Source organism: Cinclus cinclus, chromosome 2 (assembly GCF_963662255.1).
Source record: "Cinclus cinclus chromosome 2, bCinCin1.1, whole genome shotgun sequence".
NCBI classification, from domain to species: Eukaryota; Metazoa; Chordata; class Aves; order Passeriformes; family Cinclidae; genus Cinclus; species Cinclus cinclus.
The window spans coordinates 85001624-85018776 of record NC_085047.1 but is presented as its reverse complement, the minus strand read 5'-3'; the positions used below and the strand labels follow the sequence as shown (position 1 = coordinate 85018776).

The window sequence follows — 17153 nt, the reverse complement described above, 5'->3', positions numbered from 1 at the left end:
GTTTTCATCAAAAAAAAAGATTATTTTAATATTAAAGGGATGAAGCCAAGAGACACACAATCTCTGCCAACATTTTGGGCTCTTGGAAACCTGTTTACTTCTCTGCATGTCCATTTCTTTATGTGGGTTTTAAGGCAGCCCAATACATATACATACACACATTTATGTTATATAGACATGCACATGCCACGCCGAGGAACAAGGAGCAATTCAGTCTTAAAGCAGTTTCAAGGCAATTAATAATTACGGCATTTAGTTATTTGCAAACAAACACACGATAACCAAAAGATATGCCTATATCCAACTGAGATGGCAAAGAGCTACCATGGAAGTGCTTCCCAAGGGATTTACCTTCTCTAAATATAAAACCATTCCACCCACAGAGTTTACTGTGCACTACAAAGATAAACATTTATATCATCTCACAAGCAATGGACCATCTCACACCTCCTGCAAATGAGCAACTTATGCAGAGTGTCATTTGTTTTCTGCTCTAGTTTTGAAAAACTCATGTCATCACACACTCACAGAGCTACATGATTCTTTGGTTCTTGATGAGGAAGTTTTATTACAGATTAATTCAGGTTCATTCAGGCAATTCTGTATTAGATTTGAGAATTCACCAGTATTAACAGTTATTGAGTACAGGGCAAATATTCCAAATGATTACTAAACTGATAAGTTGCAACATAGTGCAAGCTGATTTTAATATGTGCACCAGAGGTAGATAAAAACCATTATATTCTCATATATATGTATATATGGTACATAAAAACCATATATTCTCATTATATGAGAAGTACCTTTCAAACACGTCTTTTCCACAAAATAAATTAGTTACCATCTACAAAGTGCTGGAGACATAAAAACATACAATATTTGGAAAAAGTTGTAAAAGACAGAAGGAAAGCCCTTCGATTCTGGTCTACAAAACCTGTATAAAACCAGGTATTTCATTAACATGCAAAGTTAGTTCAAGTCCCCAGAAAAGATCCTTTCTTATATGCATATTATGAAATATTTCATACATTCAGCCATTGTTGCTGAATTCCAACCTGTTAACATCAGTATCATTAATCCTGCACATACTTCACCTGAGTAAAGGGGTTTCATTGATCATGCTCAACCAAACTTTTGGAATAATCCAGCTCACTTAAAAGGCTAATGAGCTTTTGCAGGCTGGCTCCTTCCTACCTGACAGCTCTGCTTCCATATCAACCAGAAGAAGTAAGTTGTATCGGTGGGTTTTTGTTTTGCTAAGTACATGAAGATACCACTCAGAAAACTTTAGGCTAAAGAGAATGTTACTACAACTCTCTATTCAAAGTATCATGACACATTAATATAGAACAGATGCTTTGATCCATTTAGAAATATCTGGGAATATGTGAATGTTTTGAGATACAAACAAAAATGTCTTTAGTTTTTCCTGTAGTAGTGCAGCCTCTATAATGTAAGAATTCCTGTTACTGGCTATATAAAGTAGAAATGTTAAAAAACTCAGTTCAGATATCCCCAATTTCAACACAATTCAACTCAGGAATAAAAATATACTTTTGTTAAAATTGAAAGCTACAGAGAGTTATAAGTATTTTCTAATACAGGCCTATCTAGTTATGAAATTTGCCCCAGAAATGCAAGTAAGATCCCCTGCCTTGATTGCTGCTGTTCTTATAGAAAAAGAATAAATAATTCTGAAAAGGTATAGCTCTCATTGTGAAGATTACTAAACTCATTTTAATAATGTAACTTGAATGATAAAAAAAGTGTTCCCCAGTTAATCTTCTGTCACTCACCCCACTGTATCATCACTTAAATAAATTAACTTAGCAATCTCTATGAAATTCAGTCAGGTTTTTGCTCTATGCTGTATCTGGTCAGTTCCTAAAATAGTAAGGAACACAATAACTCTAATGTACAAAAATTCCACTATTCTATAATTTACTGTTCTTTTTTGGAGAACAATTACATAAAACACTATTTACAGGACCAGTCAGCTGTTACATTCCACAATAAGACATGTATCCTTTTCCACCTCCTTTACATTTTAAAGGCAATAAAGTTTTACAAATGCAGCAGATATTTTAGCACTGAAATTTGTAACTCCTGAGATATTTCAAAATCTAGATTACTGGGTTGAAATTTCACCATACAACAGAAAATAAGAATAAGACAAGGACTAATTATGTTCATGTTTATGTAGGAAGTAGATATTAAGAGTAGCCACCCAGAACTTACAGCACATCTGCATAAATTAGACATATAATGAGTACATATTTTAAATAATTTTAAATAATAATAAATAATTTTAAACTCTTTTATTGTCCATCCTCTAATTTAATCCTTATATTTTCATTTATCTTTTCCATATTTCATCTTGCCACCCAAATATTCAAGAAAACATAGCAAAATTTAGAGTGACACATTGTCATATAGTCTCAAATGATTTGCTGAGGATAGCACTGCTGGTTTTTACTGCTGTTTGAGGTAGATCAATATTTCTGACTAGATATTAAAAATGCAAATATATGTTAATGCACTATGACTTTAACTGTCATTATGACTCAGGTAATAATTCTGAAGAGTAAGAAAATAAATCTGCACTGATCAAGGAGAACAAATCTATCACACATGAGCATATCATTGATCCTGTGAATACAGGCTAACTTTCCTCACTTGGGTAGCCCACAGCTGTTCACTTGTGCCTCGTACTCTTCCAACTTGCCACCCACACAAGCTCCTTTCCAACCTCACTACTGGGGACTGCTATAGGGACAGAGTATGTGACTGCACATCGTGTACCCTTCCACTGAGAACTTGCATAAACCTTCCCAGCTCACCTAATTGCAAAGCAAGAAACAGGATGCTAATACAGAAGATGAGATAGCCAAGACACCAAGTTCATCAGAATGAGTTTGCAGCTCTTGGGTTGTAGTTGCCAAAGAAAAACTACATTTATTTTAAAAAGAATTAAAGTAGTTTGGTATTTGACAGTTTAAGATGGTCAGAATCCATATTCCTTTTAAGTCAGGTAACATCTGAAGGAGTTTTTCCTATCTATTCCCTTTTCTTCTGTCATCACAATCTTCATCACTGGAACAAGGGAGAGCTGCACCCAAGATGGGCTCTTGTTCTCACTTCACCAGATGAGTGAGCTTGACAGCAAAGTCTTAAAAAAAGTGCAATTTAAAAAACACACAGAATGTATTTCAGTCCATTCCTAATAACTTTCATATACCATAGTTTCTACAATTTAAAATGATACCTTTAAACATTAGCAAACCATAAAGATAAAGGGAATTAAATCCAACCTTTGATCCATAGAGATACTGTGGCTGTGCATTAGGCTGCTTATCGCGCTGAAACTCCTGGGAAAATGGCAGCACAGTCCGAACAAATCTACATAAAAAATAAAAACAATAATTCATTACTTATACTTAGGTGAGCAGGTGTGCACCTAATGCACCCTACCCAGAAGAAGACTGCCTTTGCCTGCATATACAATCAAAGCCAGACCAGCAGCCTTTCAGCCCTAGTAGAAATTGAGGAAGCACACAGCCTGAACTGCCCAGAAGTATGGACACAAATCATACTGCAGTTCAACAATTACTGCTCTTCCCATGGTGTGCAGGATCCCAAAATATTCCTCATCTCTACTCTAGTCCAGGCCAGCAAACAGGGAAGTCACTAACAAAGTAGCAATAGCCTATCACAAGGCGTAAGAAAACTCCTTGTGCTTGCAAAATAAAGTCCTTCAGAAAGAAGTATACCTTCAAAGAAGAACATTTCTGTTCTTGAACATGACATTTCTGTTTAATGTTTCAGAGCTTTTCAGCCCAGAATTCTCATCAGGAGAAATATGTTAGATTGTTACCTTTAAAAAAAGTCATGAGGACGGGTATAACCCTTGCAGCAAAATCAGTGTCTCAAAAGTTTGATCATACTTCACTGAGAGCATGTACCAATACAAATCATGCTTTACCTTTACCTTTGTATACTGTTAAGAGGATGGCAAGAGAATTACAAAGATACGGAGCACTGCCAAACACAGGATCAGCCATCCCACTCACAAATAAGGGCACCAGAGTCCAAAGGACTATTCCCAGTCCCCTTGTGAAGAAGCAGCACATATCTTCCCCCCGATGTTCCCTGTTAACTCTGTAATGCACATTTGGCAGCATTGCAGTTTTAGTGCAGGAAGAAGTTAACAATATCTACTACAATTCTGATTCTGCTTAACTTCATTAAACAGAGGAAAATTATTGGGGGGGGGGGAGGTGTTCACAAGCTGGATGGCTACTTTCTTTTTTTACCTTGATTAAAACTTATTTCTTGATAAATGGTGCAAAGCTGTACACGCACAGCAAAGAGGGAAAATAGCTATTTAAGAAGTGCACATCAAATAGCTGTGTTGTATCAGGCTGGTCTGAGCGATACCTGAGCAAAACAAATGTATCTAGAAAATGTTTTAGGAAAGAAAACTTGCCTCACCTTATAATATCATAAGATGTAATTGTATCTTGATCTTTTTTTGTTTAAAGTACTTACATTTTCAATATTAATTCTTCCTAGAAAAAACAGACATTCTATTTTTAATATACCCATCTTCTAGCTAAAAACAAAACCAGCCAAGCTAATTAAAAATTGTTTCGCCCAGACCAATATAAATTGCACCATGTTACTTACAATTACTTCCACTGTATTTCTGAATCATTGTTGTGAGAACCTCTAACTTCAGAACAATATTTTCTGCATTTTTAACCTTCTCAAAAATAGGTACAGCTACTTCTTCATACATAGTTTAGCCACTCTTCCCAAAAATACTTGTTCTTACTGTAGTCCAGAAAGAATTTGCATTTAGAGCTTTTGAGGAAAAATACCTTATTTATATGCATTATTTTTGATATACATTGTTTAGATTTCCTTACATTTGTATTTCTCACTTTACAAGTTTCTCCCCTTTTCTCTCGCTTACAATAGAAACTGAAAACTCTCCTATGAGAGTGATTATTCGAATCTGTATTCTGCAGATACTTCATTAATGAGTTTACCAGAGATTATGCAAACATTTGATGGAATTCAATGTAATCTGAAACATGTGCAGAGTGTCAGAGATTACTCTCTTCCCCCTTTTTTTTCCTCTCCAAATCCCATTCCTTTTTAAACCGACATCAATTTTCAAGCCCTAAGAGAATCTCTAAAATGAAATCATAAAAGATGCCATGTAATTTGATATAAAACTAGATTTATGCATGCATCTGTTTTTGGCAAGAGCAGATTTGTTACCACTATATTAAAACACTCACAAGAAAAGGAGTGTTCCAACACATAAAAGGGTGCATCCCATGACTCTGGAAGCTGTAACTATAATTCTTAGATTTTTCAAAAAGTTACTGTGTGCATATATTTCAATTACAATGTAATTAGTGTCTGGAGCAAACCATCCAAGCGCAAGTAAATGTTCAAGTAACTCTTGTGTGTTCCCTAGTGTTCCTCTGCATGCCTGGGGTCTTCTGTATCTCTAATGCTTCAGAATAGTAGCAAAATAGTCTTAAAAGTTTTCTGAAAGACTTGAAGCAAACACACTTGCTTACACTTTCTTGGGTGAAAGAGGCCAAGAGAGGAAGAAAAAAGAGTAAGGAAATAGGGGCAAAAGATAACAGTCACTTGTTAAGTTACAGAGGCAATGTCTAAGACTGAGGTTACAGCAGCCAAAGAGTGCATCATCCTAGAAGCTATGTGACTAATCCCAACATATCATTCAGGTACTAGAAATTTCTTCTCTAAAAACTAAGGGCTATATGAAAACCTTACAGTTCAGCATCATCTACTGTTCTTCAAACTTTTTCAATGGCCATGTGTGTGCGTGTGCTTTCTTTCTGACATTCTGCTGGTTGCCTTCTTCCTGCTCCTCCTCCAAGAAGAGCATCTCTTCGAAGGACTGAAGCTCTTTGAATATCAAAGATAAAGCTACACAGACTTTTCCTTTCCCCTGGATACTGACTGGATATAGGTTTCAGCATACTCCAAGATAATCAGTTTCATTTTTAATCAGTGCTGATGATCTCACAGCAATTTATCCATTTTAATCAGAACAGGTTGTAAGCAGTCAAAGTAGATTAAGCAGATGAAAAGCCTTCTGTCTTACCAAAGCTTTCCAAATGAATTGCTAGAGAAAAACATGAGTCCCTAAAGTAAGCATTTTAGGGATCAAACAATTTAATATCAGTTTTTCTGCGATACCTACTAGGAAGGAGTTCACAGTGAGCACTTCACCAACTAAACTAAATGATTCTATTATTTTAATTACTATAATCTATTTAAGGAGATAACTGAAAGAGACCACTTTGGTCAATGAGCCTGCTGCCTTGCAGGCACCAGGTCAGACAAACCTCATTCATAAACTTTCTGAGCTTCATCTTAGAAGAATAAGATATGGCAGTCTTCCCTCCCTGCTCCTACAGAAACTGTTCCTCTGCACTTCCCTAATTGGTATGAAGACTTTTTGCTTCTAGCATTCTCAAATTAGTTGTCCTGTCTAGAAGAACTAACAGTAGCCATACACCTCCTCTCAGTGAACACTGGATCTGACTCACCTTTCTTAAACATGAATGCCAAGATGGGGAAAACAGAGGAAACAGTAAGGAAAACAATGCATGAGAAAGCAACAGATGTGCCAATCCATTGCTGTCACTTTCCCTTTTGGCATAAAGACTTTGGTTGGTTGCTTGTTTTTTTGGGAGGGGAAAGGTAGTTGACTACAGTCGCCCCTACTTTGCATGAGCTGATATCCTTGCACTATTTGCCTCTTTGTAGCAGAAACTGGATGGTTTTCACTGCTACTGTTCAGGTTAGCTCCAGCAGTATCTGCAAGGGCTGAAAATTTTTCTGAACAGTGACTGTCAGAGTATATGCAATACAAGAAGACACAGCTGCTCTCTCATGAAAATCAGTCTCAAAAGCAGTGTGAGAGAGAGCAAGCTCACAAAAGGAAGCAGGAGAGGCAGTCAGGAAGAGCAAAAAATAAAAAGCTGGTCTTTTTGTTCCTTCTGTGACAAATCTGTATCCTTGGAAGAAACATGTCATACTACATTTGGAAGAGTGCTATACACATGAATTTATACTAGAGAACACAGATTTGGGTAATGTGCTGAAGAAGATGGAGCTACTAGTTTGACTACTGTCTCCAAAAGCTTGTATCATTTGTGTCAAGAAAGCACAGAAAATCTTCAATTCAAATAAATAAAAGGCTGTCTCACACTTGCTTCTCTGATAGTCCTCAATACAAAACAAGCTGTAAAGGAAGAAAAAGACCAGCTTAGAAACAGTAAAGAAAATAAGGCAGAAAAAGGGATACTACAGACAGTGGAAAAGGAACAAAGAACAAAAATGTGGAAGTTGTATTTGAGCCATTTGAATCTAGATAACCTAACTTCACAAGGAAAAAGTTCAGATGCAGGCCTAAGCATGACAAATAGAATTAGTGTAGAAAGACTTGGCTTGAAAAGACATACAGCTGAGAGCCAATATGAGAGAGGATTCTTGAAAAACAATCCAAGGCAGCACAGAAAAAAATCAACAAGTGGGAAATGCCTGTTTATGGCCACTTTCAGTAAAATTTGGACAATAGCTTGAGAGCATCTAAAAGAGATGCAGCACAAGCTTCCCTGCAGACTCTTCACTGGAGCACATAATGAATGCCAAACCCTCACATACCTTTATAAAAGGGACGGGACAAAACTATGGGGAAAAATAAATACTCCTGTAAAGGGCCACAAATGCACTAACATCCCACCATTTTTGTTTTACAGAACCACCTAATCATTGCTAGAGGCTGGCATGTTTCCTGGGAGAAACATCACCTCAAGCCTCCCTTGTTTTCATATTCAGCCCCTTTATGGCTGCTAACAGCATCAGGACACTGGTCTAGAGACAACTCTGTTCTCACCTGCAGTTCATATGCTTGTACACTATCCAATGATTTGTTTTCTTTCTTTCATGACTGTCAACAGGTGGATTAAAAATACCTCTGTATTTCACTGTTGAGGGCCATCTGCAAAGGTCCCCTCACTCATCTCCCCATTCCTTCTCCACAAACCGTTTTCCCCAAATCTGTGCAGCTGGCCAGCATTAATGAGCCTAAATTTCAGACAAATGGCAACCCCAATTATTAAATTGCTAAATCTTTTAATAGGAGCTTTACTGTTTAATCTCAGTACATTATCAGATACAAAAAAAATTTCCTAAGTACCACATCCTAAGCAATGTGTTTCAGCACTTCTGCATGAAGAGCTTTAGCTTTTGAACTAAACCTGCAGGGTTTCTAAATAGTTGAACTCTTTTACAGATATATGAAATTATCACGTTCACACATTCTTGGGAAAAGAACTTCAAAAGGCACAGTAAACAAGTTAATCTGACCAAAGTGCTAAATTAAAAGAAAAACCCTTATACCAAGTTGTCAAACTAAAAGACAAGCCACAGGTATGACACATTTTCTGGGAACTCTGCCTCCAGCCCCTCACACCACCAAGTAACCTCTCTGCCTTTCACCATGATTATTTTTCTTTCTTACAGCCTTTAATTGCTACTTTTCTTGCCTTGTTTAGACGTAACCTTCATGCAAGACATTACCTATCAAGAGTCAAGCATTAAACCAGCATCTCTCACACAGCTCCTCACTGTGTAATCCTGTGTTTGCACTCAATAACCTGTACACTTGAATGCAGAGAGACTGCATCAATTTAAAGTTCATGCTAACAGCAAGGCAGTAATGAACATGCTTAAGGATTATAAAAACGCTAAAAACTTCCTGTTCTCTCTCTCACCAAAAATATCAAAGGGTGTTGTATAGCATGTGCAACACATATATTAACTCTCTCCATACTGCTGCTTTTGACTGAAACCAAAAGACTTCTGTGATGAAACCAGACACATGGTACACATACTGCCTAAGATCTGTCTCCCTTTAACATCTCCTACATTAATTATCCTTAACTTATTACCTAACAAGCTGCCTAAATCAATTCTTGTGTACAAATTCTAAAAACAGACAAGCAACAGTGCAACAGGATCCTGTTAATGTCCTTTGGCACCTCACACTCACTTCCCAAGTGCTGTGGTCAGCCCTTGTAGCCAGGATGAACACAGACCAAACTGCAGAGGAGCTACTCAATGTCTTTCAGTAAAACTGATAGGTGAAAGTGCAGCATTTCACCAAGATTTTTATATGATTCTTAATACAGCACACTGAATATTCCAATATTGATCTCCAGATAGATCAAGCACACAGAAGCTCCCTTGGAAATACATTCAACTTTCCTGTGTAAACACATTCCTGTAACAGAAGTTTCTCGGTAAAACTTAGCTACAAAAAAAAACCAAAACACTCTTTTTTTTTTTTTTCTTTGCAGACAGAATCTTGGATCTAAAATACAACACAACCATCACAGAACATGTCAGACATGGAAAGCTCTCCAAGGAGACAGTAAAAGATGAGAACAGGCTTCTTCCTCTTCCTACAGCTCAATATTCAGTATCACTTTACTGTCACTTCACAGGGCTTTAACCAAAACCTGAGTAAAGACTAAAAGTAACACAAATCCTAAAAACAGCACACAAGCAGGAAACACAGATATGCAAAATCTTGAATACCGTGCTTCCCCTTCATTCAAACCTTTGACCCTACCTTCCTCTTTCTATTTCCACTACTCACTCATCCTAAAGGCTGCCATTGGAGTTTGCAGTGAATACTGAATTCTTCCTTTCTCCAGGAAACAATCTTTTTCCTCACATTAGCATAGAAACAGGAATATTATTTTATCTCCGTCACCTCACACTTGAAGATCCTGTTTCAAAATACCTTCCTGATGCGCACTTAGCAGTGTTTTGACACGCTCTGTTTTTCAGCATACCATAACTACGTCATCAAAATATCAGAATTTGGATGCAGTGGTTCCATTTGCCTTCTATTGTGGATAAATAATAGGCTTTCATACATTTAACAGTACTTCGTAAAATGACTCATGCTGCTTCATTTCAAGTAAAGCCTTAGAAGTGGGAAAACACTAAATGGAGATGACCTTGTCAGCACTTGCTAGGAAGGAAGTTGCAGAAGGATGGTAAAATAAATAAAACGCTGGAAATAAAAAAGCTGCCTTGCTAACCTGTTAGTAGATCCATTGTAGCAGTAGTTTGGAAGGAAATCATAATTGAGCTCCCAAAAGACATGAAGAGTGATCCTGCCGTAAGGGGCTGAAACATTGTGGTTGGCTTCTCTGAACATGGCATCAAAGCTGTCCAAGGTCATATATCTACTCAGGAGCTTGTGAGTCATTTTGTTTATCTCTATCAAGCCATCCAGCTCCTATGAAAAACAAGGGGAAAGAAAGATATTGATGCATTTAATTAAGTGGAGAAACTGAACAAAGTACATAAATGACCTTGAGGGAACAGAAGAGTAGAAAGAAGTCAAAATGTACAATTGATTCTCTCCCAGCCTCTTACTTTAACAATAAGGGCTGAAAAGAATCAGTACTCTTGGGATTGTTTCTTAAATGTTCTGAGACTTTAGATCTGTACCAACAATTCCTCCACTGAGCAAAACTTAAAATTCCAACATTTATATGGGGTCAGATATTGGCCAAAAACACCTTTCTGCATTTCCTACTTCATAAGCAATCACAAAGTAATTTCTGCTCAGTAGAGTAACTGGTGAACTAGCTACTGTAGTGGTAATGTTAGGAATAAGATCATGTCTACCATAAATCTTTCTCATGGTCTACTCCAGTGAAAGATGTACAAAGATGCAATGAAAGACCAGATCAGACATATACAAATGTTGTGAAGGTATCCACAAAATCACTAGCTGCAGGATCCATGACTATATATGAGTACTGCATTTCATAGTGTTTCTCCTATTGACAAGAAATTTCTAGTATCTGTTCTGGCAATTTGTTTAAAATAAAATAAAATAAAATAAAATAAAATAAAATAACTCCATATCTGACATCAGATACTGAAAACACCAAACACAAAGAACACAACCTTTACTTCAAAAAAATCCAAGCACTGCTTTTAAAAATTATTGTGTAATGACCTACTGAAGAAATATCCAGTGGCTGTTTCTAGATGTGTTTCAAACTACTGCTATCTTCCCATTGACTGCTCTCTGATTTAAGTGCTCTATATTTCAAAGGAGTTTTAAACCTGTGAGCAAGTTAGTTCAAGGAAAAAATCAGTATGATTATTATTACAGAATTAAGTCCAGTTTGAGGGGGGAAAAATAGCTCAGTCTTGTAAATACCTTAATTTAATTTATTTATCTTGAAAAAAAGCAGAAATTACAGATTACTTAATCTGTTAGGATCAGTTTCTTGCTGAAGAAAACAACCTGTTCTCAACAGCAAATATTTTGCATAAAACTAAAAAACAAAGCAAACTAACAACCAACCAACCAACCACCAGAAAACCCAAACAAAACAACATCAAAAAAGGAGCATGGTAAAGGGACAACCCCCTTAGTTCTGTCACTTTCTTACTCAAAGAATGAGAACCTGTGACCTAAGGAACACATCATTGATGGTTTCTGTTCACTCAGCCACTAAGAATGTACTGTAATTAACAAAGAAAAGCTGCATTTCAGTAATTCAAAGTTATAAAACCAAGCATTCAGAAGTTAAGAGACTCTGTGGCCTCAGTATTTGATTTCTCTTCAGTAAAGAACAAAATTAAACCAATATAGTTAACTGCATGACAAAGGTCACTGGTAAAAATCTTATTACAGAAAGAACAAGAGTAAACTCTTTTGCAAAACTTTTAATTTATTTTTCATTCCAGCAGAACTGAATGTGCCTGATATTTTTCTTGCTGACTGCATATTTACTTGTCAAATTCATGCTGTCTTGAAATAAAATTTGGTTTTTAGCATTTAAATCAGGAAACCAACTCAAAAGGACACCTCAGTATTGCACAGATGCTCTTCTTCCACAGGCACAAGTCAGATCTCATTCCTCGACAAAAAAATTATTTTTGTCATGCTACAAAATCAAGCTGCCTGAGTAAATAAATGAATTTTCATTCTACCAAGCACAAGGCTGGTTTTTTTATCTGCAATTTATCTATAAGCATAGGCAGAAGTGGGCGCTTACAAAAATTTAAATCACAAGGTGACTGCTTTCCTTCTTTTCTCACGGCTCCAAGTACACGTCTTCTCTACACTTTTCTCCCAAGGCCCTCAGCTGCAGTAGGTTTGGGATTGTTTCACCTCAACTGCTGTGTCACTGATCTGGCAAAATGGCAACACAACACTCACCACAATGGAAGTCAAATCCTCGCTTTCAAATCGGCCGATGGCCAATTCCATCGACCTGTACATGGCTGCCGAAATGCGCTGAGTGATCAGGCGGTTCAGGTCTATGGACCTACCAAGGAGCTAGGAAAAACCAAAGGAAAACAGGCTGTGGAGGTTTGAACTGACAGTCAGGCTACAAGACAAACTGTACAGGGACTATGAGACTCCACAGATTAACAGACTCTCACTTTGTGAACTTGCCTCCCCAAACACACTGAAACAAAGCAGATGGACAAAATTTATAAATTCATGAGCAAATGCAGTACCACAATTTGCATCCCAAGTCTCATAAAAAGAAGTAAAAGTACACATTGCATCTACATTTAAGCACTTATATCAGCATTTTATGCTTCCATGACATTTTGCCAACAACATGCTGAACACTAGTGAAAGACATTCCTAGGAAGACAACGCTACCACCCATGGCATTCCTATTTGGCTCGAGTTTTCTTAACTGCAACAGACATTTGCATTAAAACTGGATCTTTCAATGTTTTTTTTCTTAATTTACACCTTCATGTGACAAAAAAGCAGATCTCAAGTGTTCAGTTATGCTACTGAGATAACAGAACATGAAGCACAAAATGAGTTTTGTCTACCTACATAAATCAACACCACTGGAAAGTTACCAAATTACTCAAATAGAACACGGTAGGAGTTAACTCACTTGAACATGTCTCTGTTTCAGCAGCGTCTCGTAGCGGTTGGACTGCAGCAGCTGAATGGTTGCTCCCTGGTTCTTGCACTCTGAACGCAGCCGTTTATCCAGAAGCAGGCTATGAAGAAAGGAAGAAAATGCTTAAGGTATACTAAACAACAAAGCAGAGCAGAAAAGTGTTTGGAAAAGCTCTCACAGTGGAAGGAATAGCTACCTGCCAGCCATTGCCTTGTAGTATGCAAATATTTGGTCTGCCAGCTTGTAGACAAATTGGTCAAAACACAGGTTTACCTTTGGGAGAAAAACATCATATATTTAGAGATACTTAAAATTTAAAAAAGAGCTTCCCACTGACCTCCCACTGTTTATCAAACATAGTCAAGAATGTTAATAGATCCAAATTTCCCAGTACAGGATAAGATGACATTCAATTTTCAGCATTAATGTGAGGCATCTTTGCACTGGTCTACAGGCTTCCTCACAGCATATAACCCAATCAGTTACTCATCTTCTGGTCGCTCTTCTCAGTTTTTTCTGTTATCTCCAGCTGTTCTAAATCTCTTACAAAGGTCTTGCCCTTCAGTGTGGTTTTCACATTCAGGTACAGATTATTTTTCTCCAGTAGATAAATTACTTTACCTCTGCCTCAATTTCATCATAAAGGAATTGCTTCTTAAATTTGGTAAGTGCGTAATGAGCACTGTCATTATAAAGGTCCAAAGAATACAGAACATACCTGCAAGAAAAAGAAAAAAACACAAGAGTTATATGTGTATAAAAGTCATGATTCTTTAGGATGATGCAGGCAAGATGATGTAAACCAGTCAATATTGCAATCCACAAGTGGTTAATGAGAACAGGGCATTTTTCTTTTCTAGTTTAAATTAAAAGTATTACAATTTTTCCTTTAAGAAAATATTTTGCTGGTTGAAGAAAAGGTGTAGATATGTTTGAAGTCTAAAACATATTTTATAGATGTAGCTGTCCATCAAAATGGAACTAGGCTTTTACCACTATATATTATGTTTGACATCTTTGAAGGATAAGTAAGGACAACTCAAGGAGCAAAATGTGATACATGTATGAAAAGTTTAGCATTTGAATTACTCACTTCAAAAAGAACCTGAAAATGTGCAAATGTAAGACAAAAAGTGTATTAATGTTTAGAATACCTTCTCAATAACTATTTGTTAAAACCAATTAAACATTATTTATAAGGAATGCAACAGTATAATCAGCAACATTATAATAAGGAATGGCAATCATGAAGAATAATGTTTGAGTGGAAGAGCACAAGCGGGTCTTACTCCATCATCGATGCCTCTTTTGTCTCCAAAATATGATCCGTCAAAATCCAAGGCATGGACATCTCAATGGGAAACTGGATTCTTCTGCCCATGGTCAGCTCTAAGAAGAATTCCCTGAACCACAGCTGGGACAGATCACAGCATTGCTGCAGGGTTTCTTTCAGAATAAATAAGGGAGAATTACATTTCTTATAGAAATACATCAGGTACAATACAACTGTGATTCGGATGATGCAATGCAAAACAAAAAAAGCAGGTGAAAGTCACTAGAGCTGTGTACAGGCCAAACAATCTAAAGCAAATTTAAAATGTAAAGCCCATGACTTTTCATAAGAGCTTTGAACTCCTCACTGGCCCCCCAAAGTGGTGCCTTACAGAAAAAAAAAAGGAGTGGGAGTGGACAAGACTATCAGTTAACCATAAAAACTACACCAGTGTAGTGTACACCAGTAAAAATGGATTTCTAGCTTCATTTCTCAGTTGGGGGCTGAGAAAGCCATGCACTGAATTTGGGAAGCAGCAAGAGAAGGAGGCAATATTGCACTGGAACTACCAGTAGCATCCCTCCCTATGGAGGACTGAATTGTTCCACATGTTCCTGTTGATTAGGTGGGCAGGAAATGACAGACAGACACATGAAGTAGGGATTAAAACAAGCTTCTAAGGATGCTGTCACGGGCCCAGAGGTGTGCTTCCCACCTCTCCAGAAAACACTTGGTACAATCCTTTTCCCGAAGGCTTGTGAACTACAACAGGAATGAACTTTTTACATTAAGACCTTCTGAAGACCTTTTGCGGTTCTGTTCCCCAGCAGCACTACGACTGATATTAACAGGCTCACCCTTCTCCAAGGGTAAAAGAGACCAGCAGCAAAACAAAAATGAAAAACAACACAGCATGGTGATGACAAGGACTAGGTACACTCAATGTCAGTAGGTGAATTCTTTAGGACAGCATGTTTCCGATTACAATTAACTGAATAGTAAGAGTAGTGAAATGACATCGAATTTACCACAACAGAGAATTTGTTTCCTCTGTACTTAAAACAAAAACAAAAAAATCTCCCAAAACACAAAAACTACTTCCTTTAAAAAATTTCAGTAGCATAAGCTTACGTTTATATACGCACATACATAAAGAAAATAGAAAAGGGAGGTAACAGTATGAAATTTGACGCATTAGAAACAAACGTATAACAAGTCAAAAATCCCACCACAATACTTAAGTACCATCTCAGAAAAAGTTTGGACAGACCAAGGCTTTTGATAAATAAACCAAAGGTTGACTTAGGCAATCGGAAACATTTTCCAGGTCGTGTTAGAGGTGTTAGGACATGCTAAGCTGGACACTGATCATCTACATATCTTACCACTGAAATTTATCAAATGAGTGTAGAAGAAAGACTCGCGATGGAATTTTTCTATGTCCAATATGGTGGGCCCCTCAAGGCTACTTCTCAAGGTTTTCTTGGAACCACTTTTGTCAGCAATGAGGGACTCTAACATAGTTCTCACCATGTAAAGCTGTATCATTAAAGGAAACAATTATGGTGGAAAGGGGAGGGGGGAAAAAAGGAAAATACACATGGTACATTAGTTGAGTAACACTGAGAATTACTATCAGTAAGCGACTGCTCCACTTCAAACTGAAAACTGGCACTGTGTGGATAAGAGCCTTTGAGGCAAGAGGAAAAGATGCAACACTAGCCTACACACCAGCACAAATGCCTACCCATGACAAGGGGACCTCCACTGACACTCAGCAGCTGACCATTTGCAGTGGAACAGTTCACATCACCACAAAAAGTAAAAGTAATAAGTAATGTCTTACCACCAAAGTTTAAAAGAGGCGGATAGATGTAGGACTGCCTCAGAAACTTGTGTGTCACATGCAATAGCTTTTCCAATCCCAGAGACTTGAGCTGCTTCAACAGCTCAGCAGAGTTTAAGGACTCTGTCATAGTGCGAACCATGAAGAGCTAAAAACCAACAGACAGGGGCAGGCAGGGGAAGAGAATCCGTTAATAAAAACACATGGGTAAATAAGGAACGGGAAAGAGAAGCAGAGAAAACATGTTAGTTTGTTAAAAATGAAAAGCAGCACAGTAAGCATGCAGAGGAGGTCATACAGAAAGGTTGTTCAGAATAATCACTGCAATCTGGGTCTCCCTCAAGCAAAGGGAGATTTCCCATTCATTTCAGAGGGTGCTCAGAGAGCCATTAGCTTATCAAATGATTTAGAAAAGATTTCCAGGTAGCACCAATTACCCATTCATACACAGCCATTTTAGAGCCGCATGAAACTGAGGAAAACGTATCTAAAATGGATATATTTGACCTCTTGCCCTCCTGTCAGCCCAGACAGACAAGTGTGCCAGCCCAAGAGCAGAAAAAGCAGACAGAACCACATACTCTAAACAGCCTGTTGCAAAGGTGAAGCAAAGCTCTTAAAGCACAGGAGAAGCAAACTGGTGGTGATATTTAACCTTTTCTTTCACCCCAAGAAATTAAAACAATTTTTCTGCAATTATCAAAACAAAATCTTCATTAAACCAATCTTATCACAAATTAAGCAGCTTTTTCTTACTCAAAATTATTAACCGTACATGCTCCCTTTCCCACAGATTTTAGGTGCTAAAGAATTGTTTTCACAAACCACAGTTGCCTTCAATTTTTCACCCCAAGTGCTCAGTACCTCATTTTCTCAGATGAGCTATGAATATCAGACCATACACTCACCAACTAAATCCACAAATGAAATAAAAAATGAAATAAAAATACATGAAGGTAACAAGAATGAGCATCTAAGTATGGGATTTTGATGACTACCACAGAAA

General features: G+C 37.3%; 1 protein-coding gene across 1 annotated transcript in view; it reads right to left on the bottom strand.

Annotated features, from left to right (window-relative positions):
• Positions 1–17153, bottom strand: part of CYFIP1 (cytoplasmic FMR1 interacting protein 1) — a 73370-nt gene that overhangs the window by 23475 nt on the left and 32742 nt on the right. The window contains exons 16-23 of the mRNA XM_062487852.1: positions 15687–15840; positions 14318–14474; positions 13650–13746; positions 13225–13301; positions 13020–13128; positions 12314–12433; positions 10167–10366; positions 3312–3399 (exon numbers count right to left, since the gene is read on the bottom strand). Of these exons, the coding sequence (XP_062343836.1) occupies positions 3312–3399; positions 10167–10366; positions 12314–12433; positions 13020–13128; positions 13225–13301; positions 13650–13746; positions 14318–14474; positions 15687–15840 (1002 nt within the window). The remainder of the gene's footprint in view (positions 1–3311; positions 3400–10166; positions 10367–12313; positions 12434–13019; positions 13129–13224; positions 13302–13649; positions 13747–14317; positions 14475–15686; positions 15841–17153) is intronic.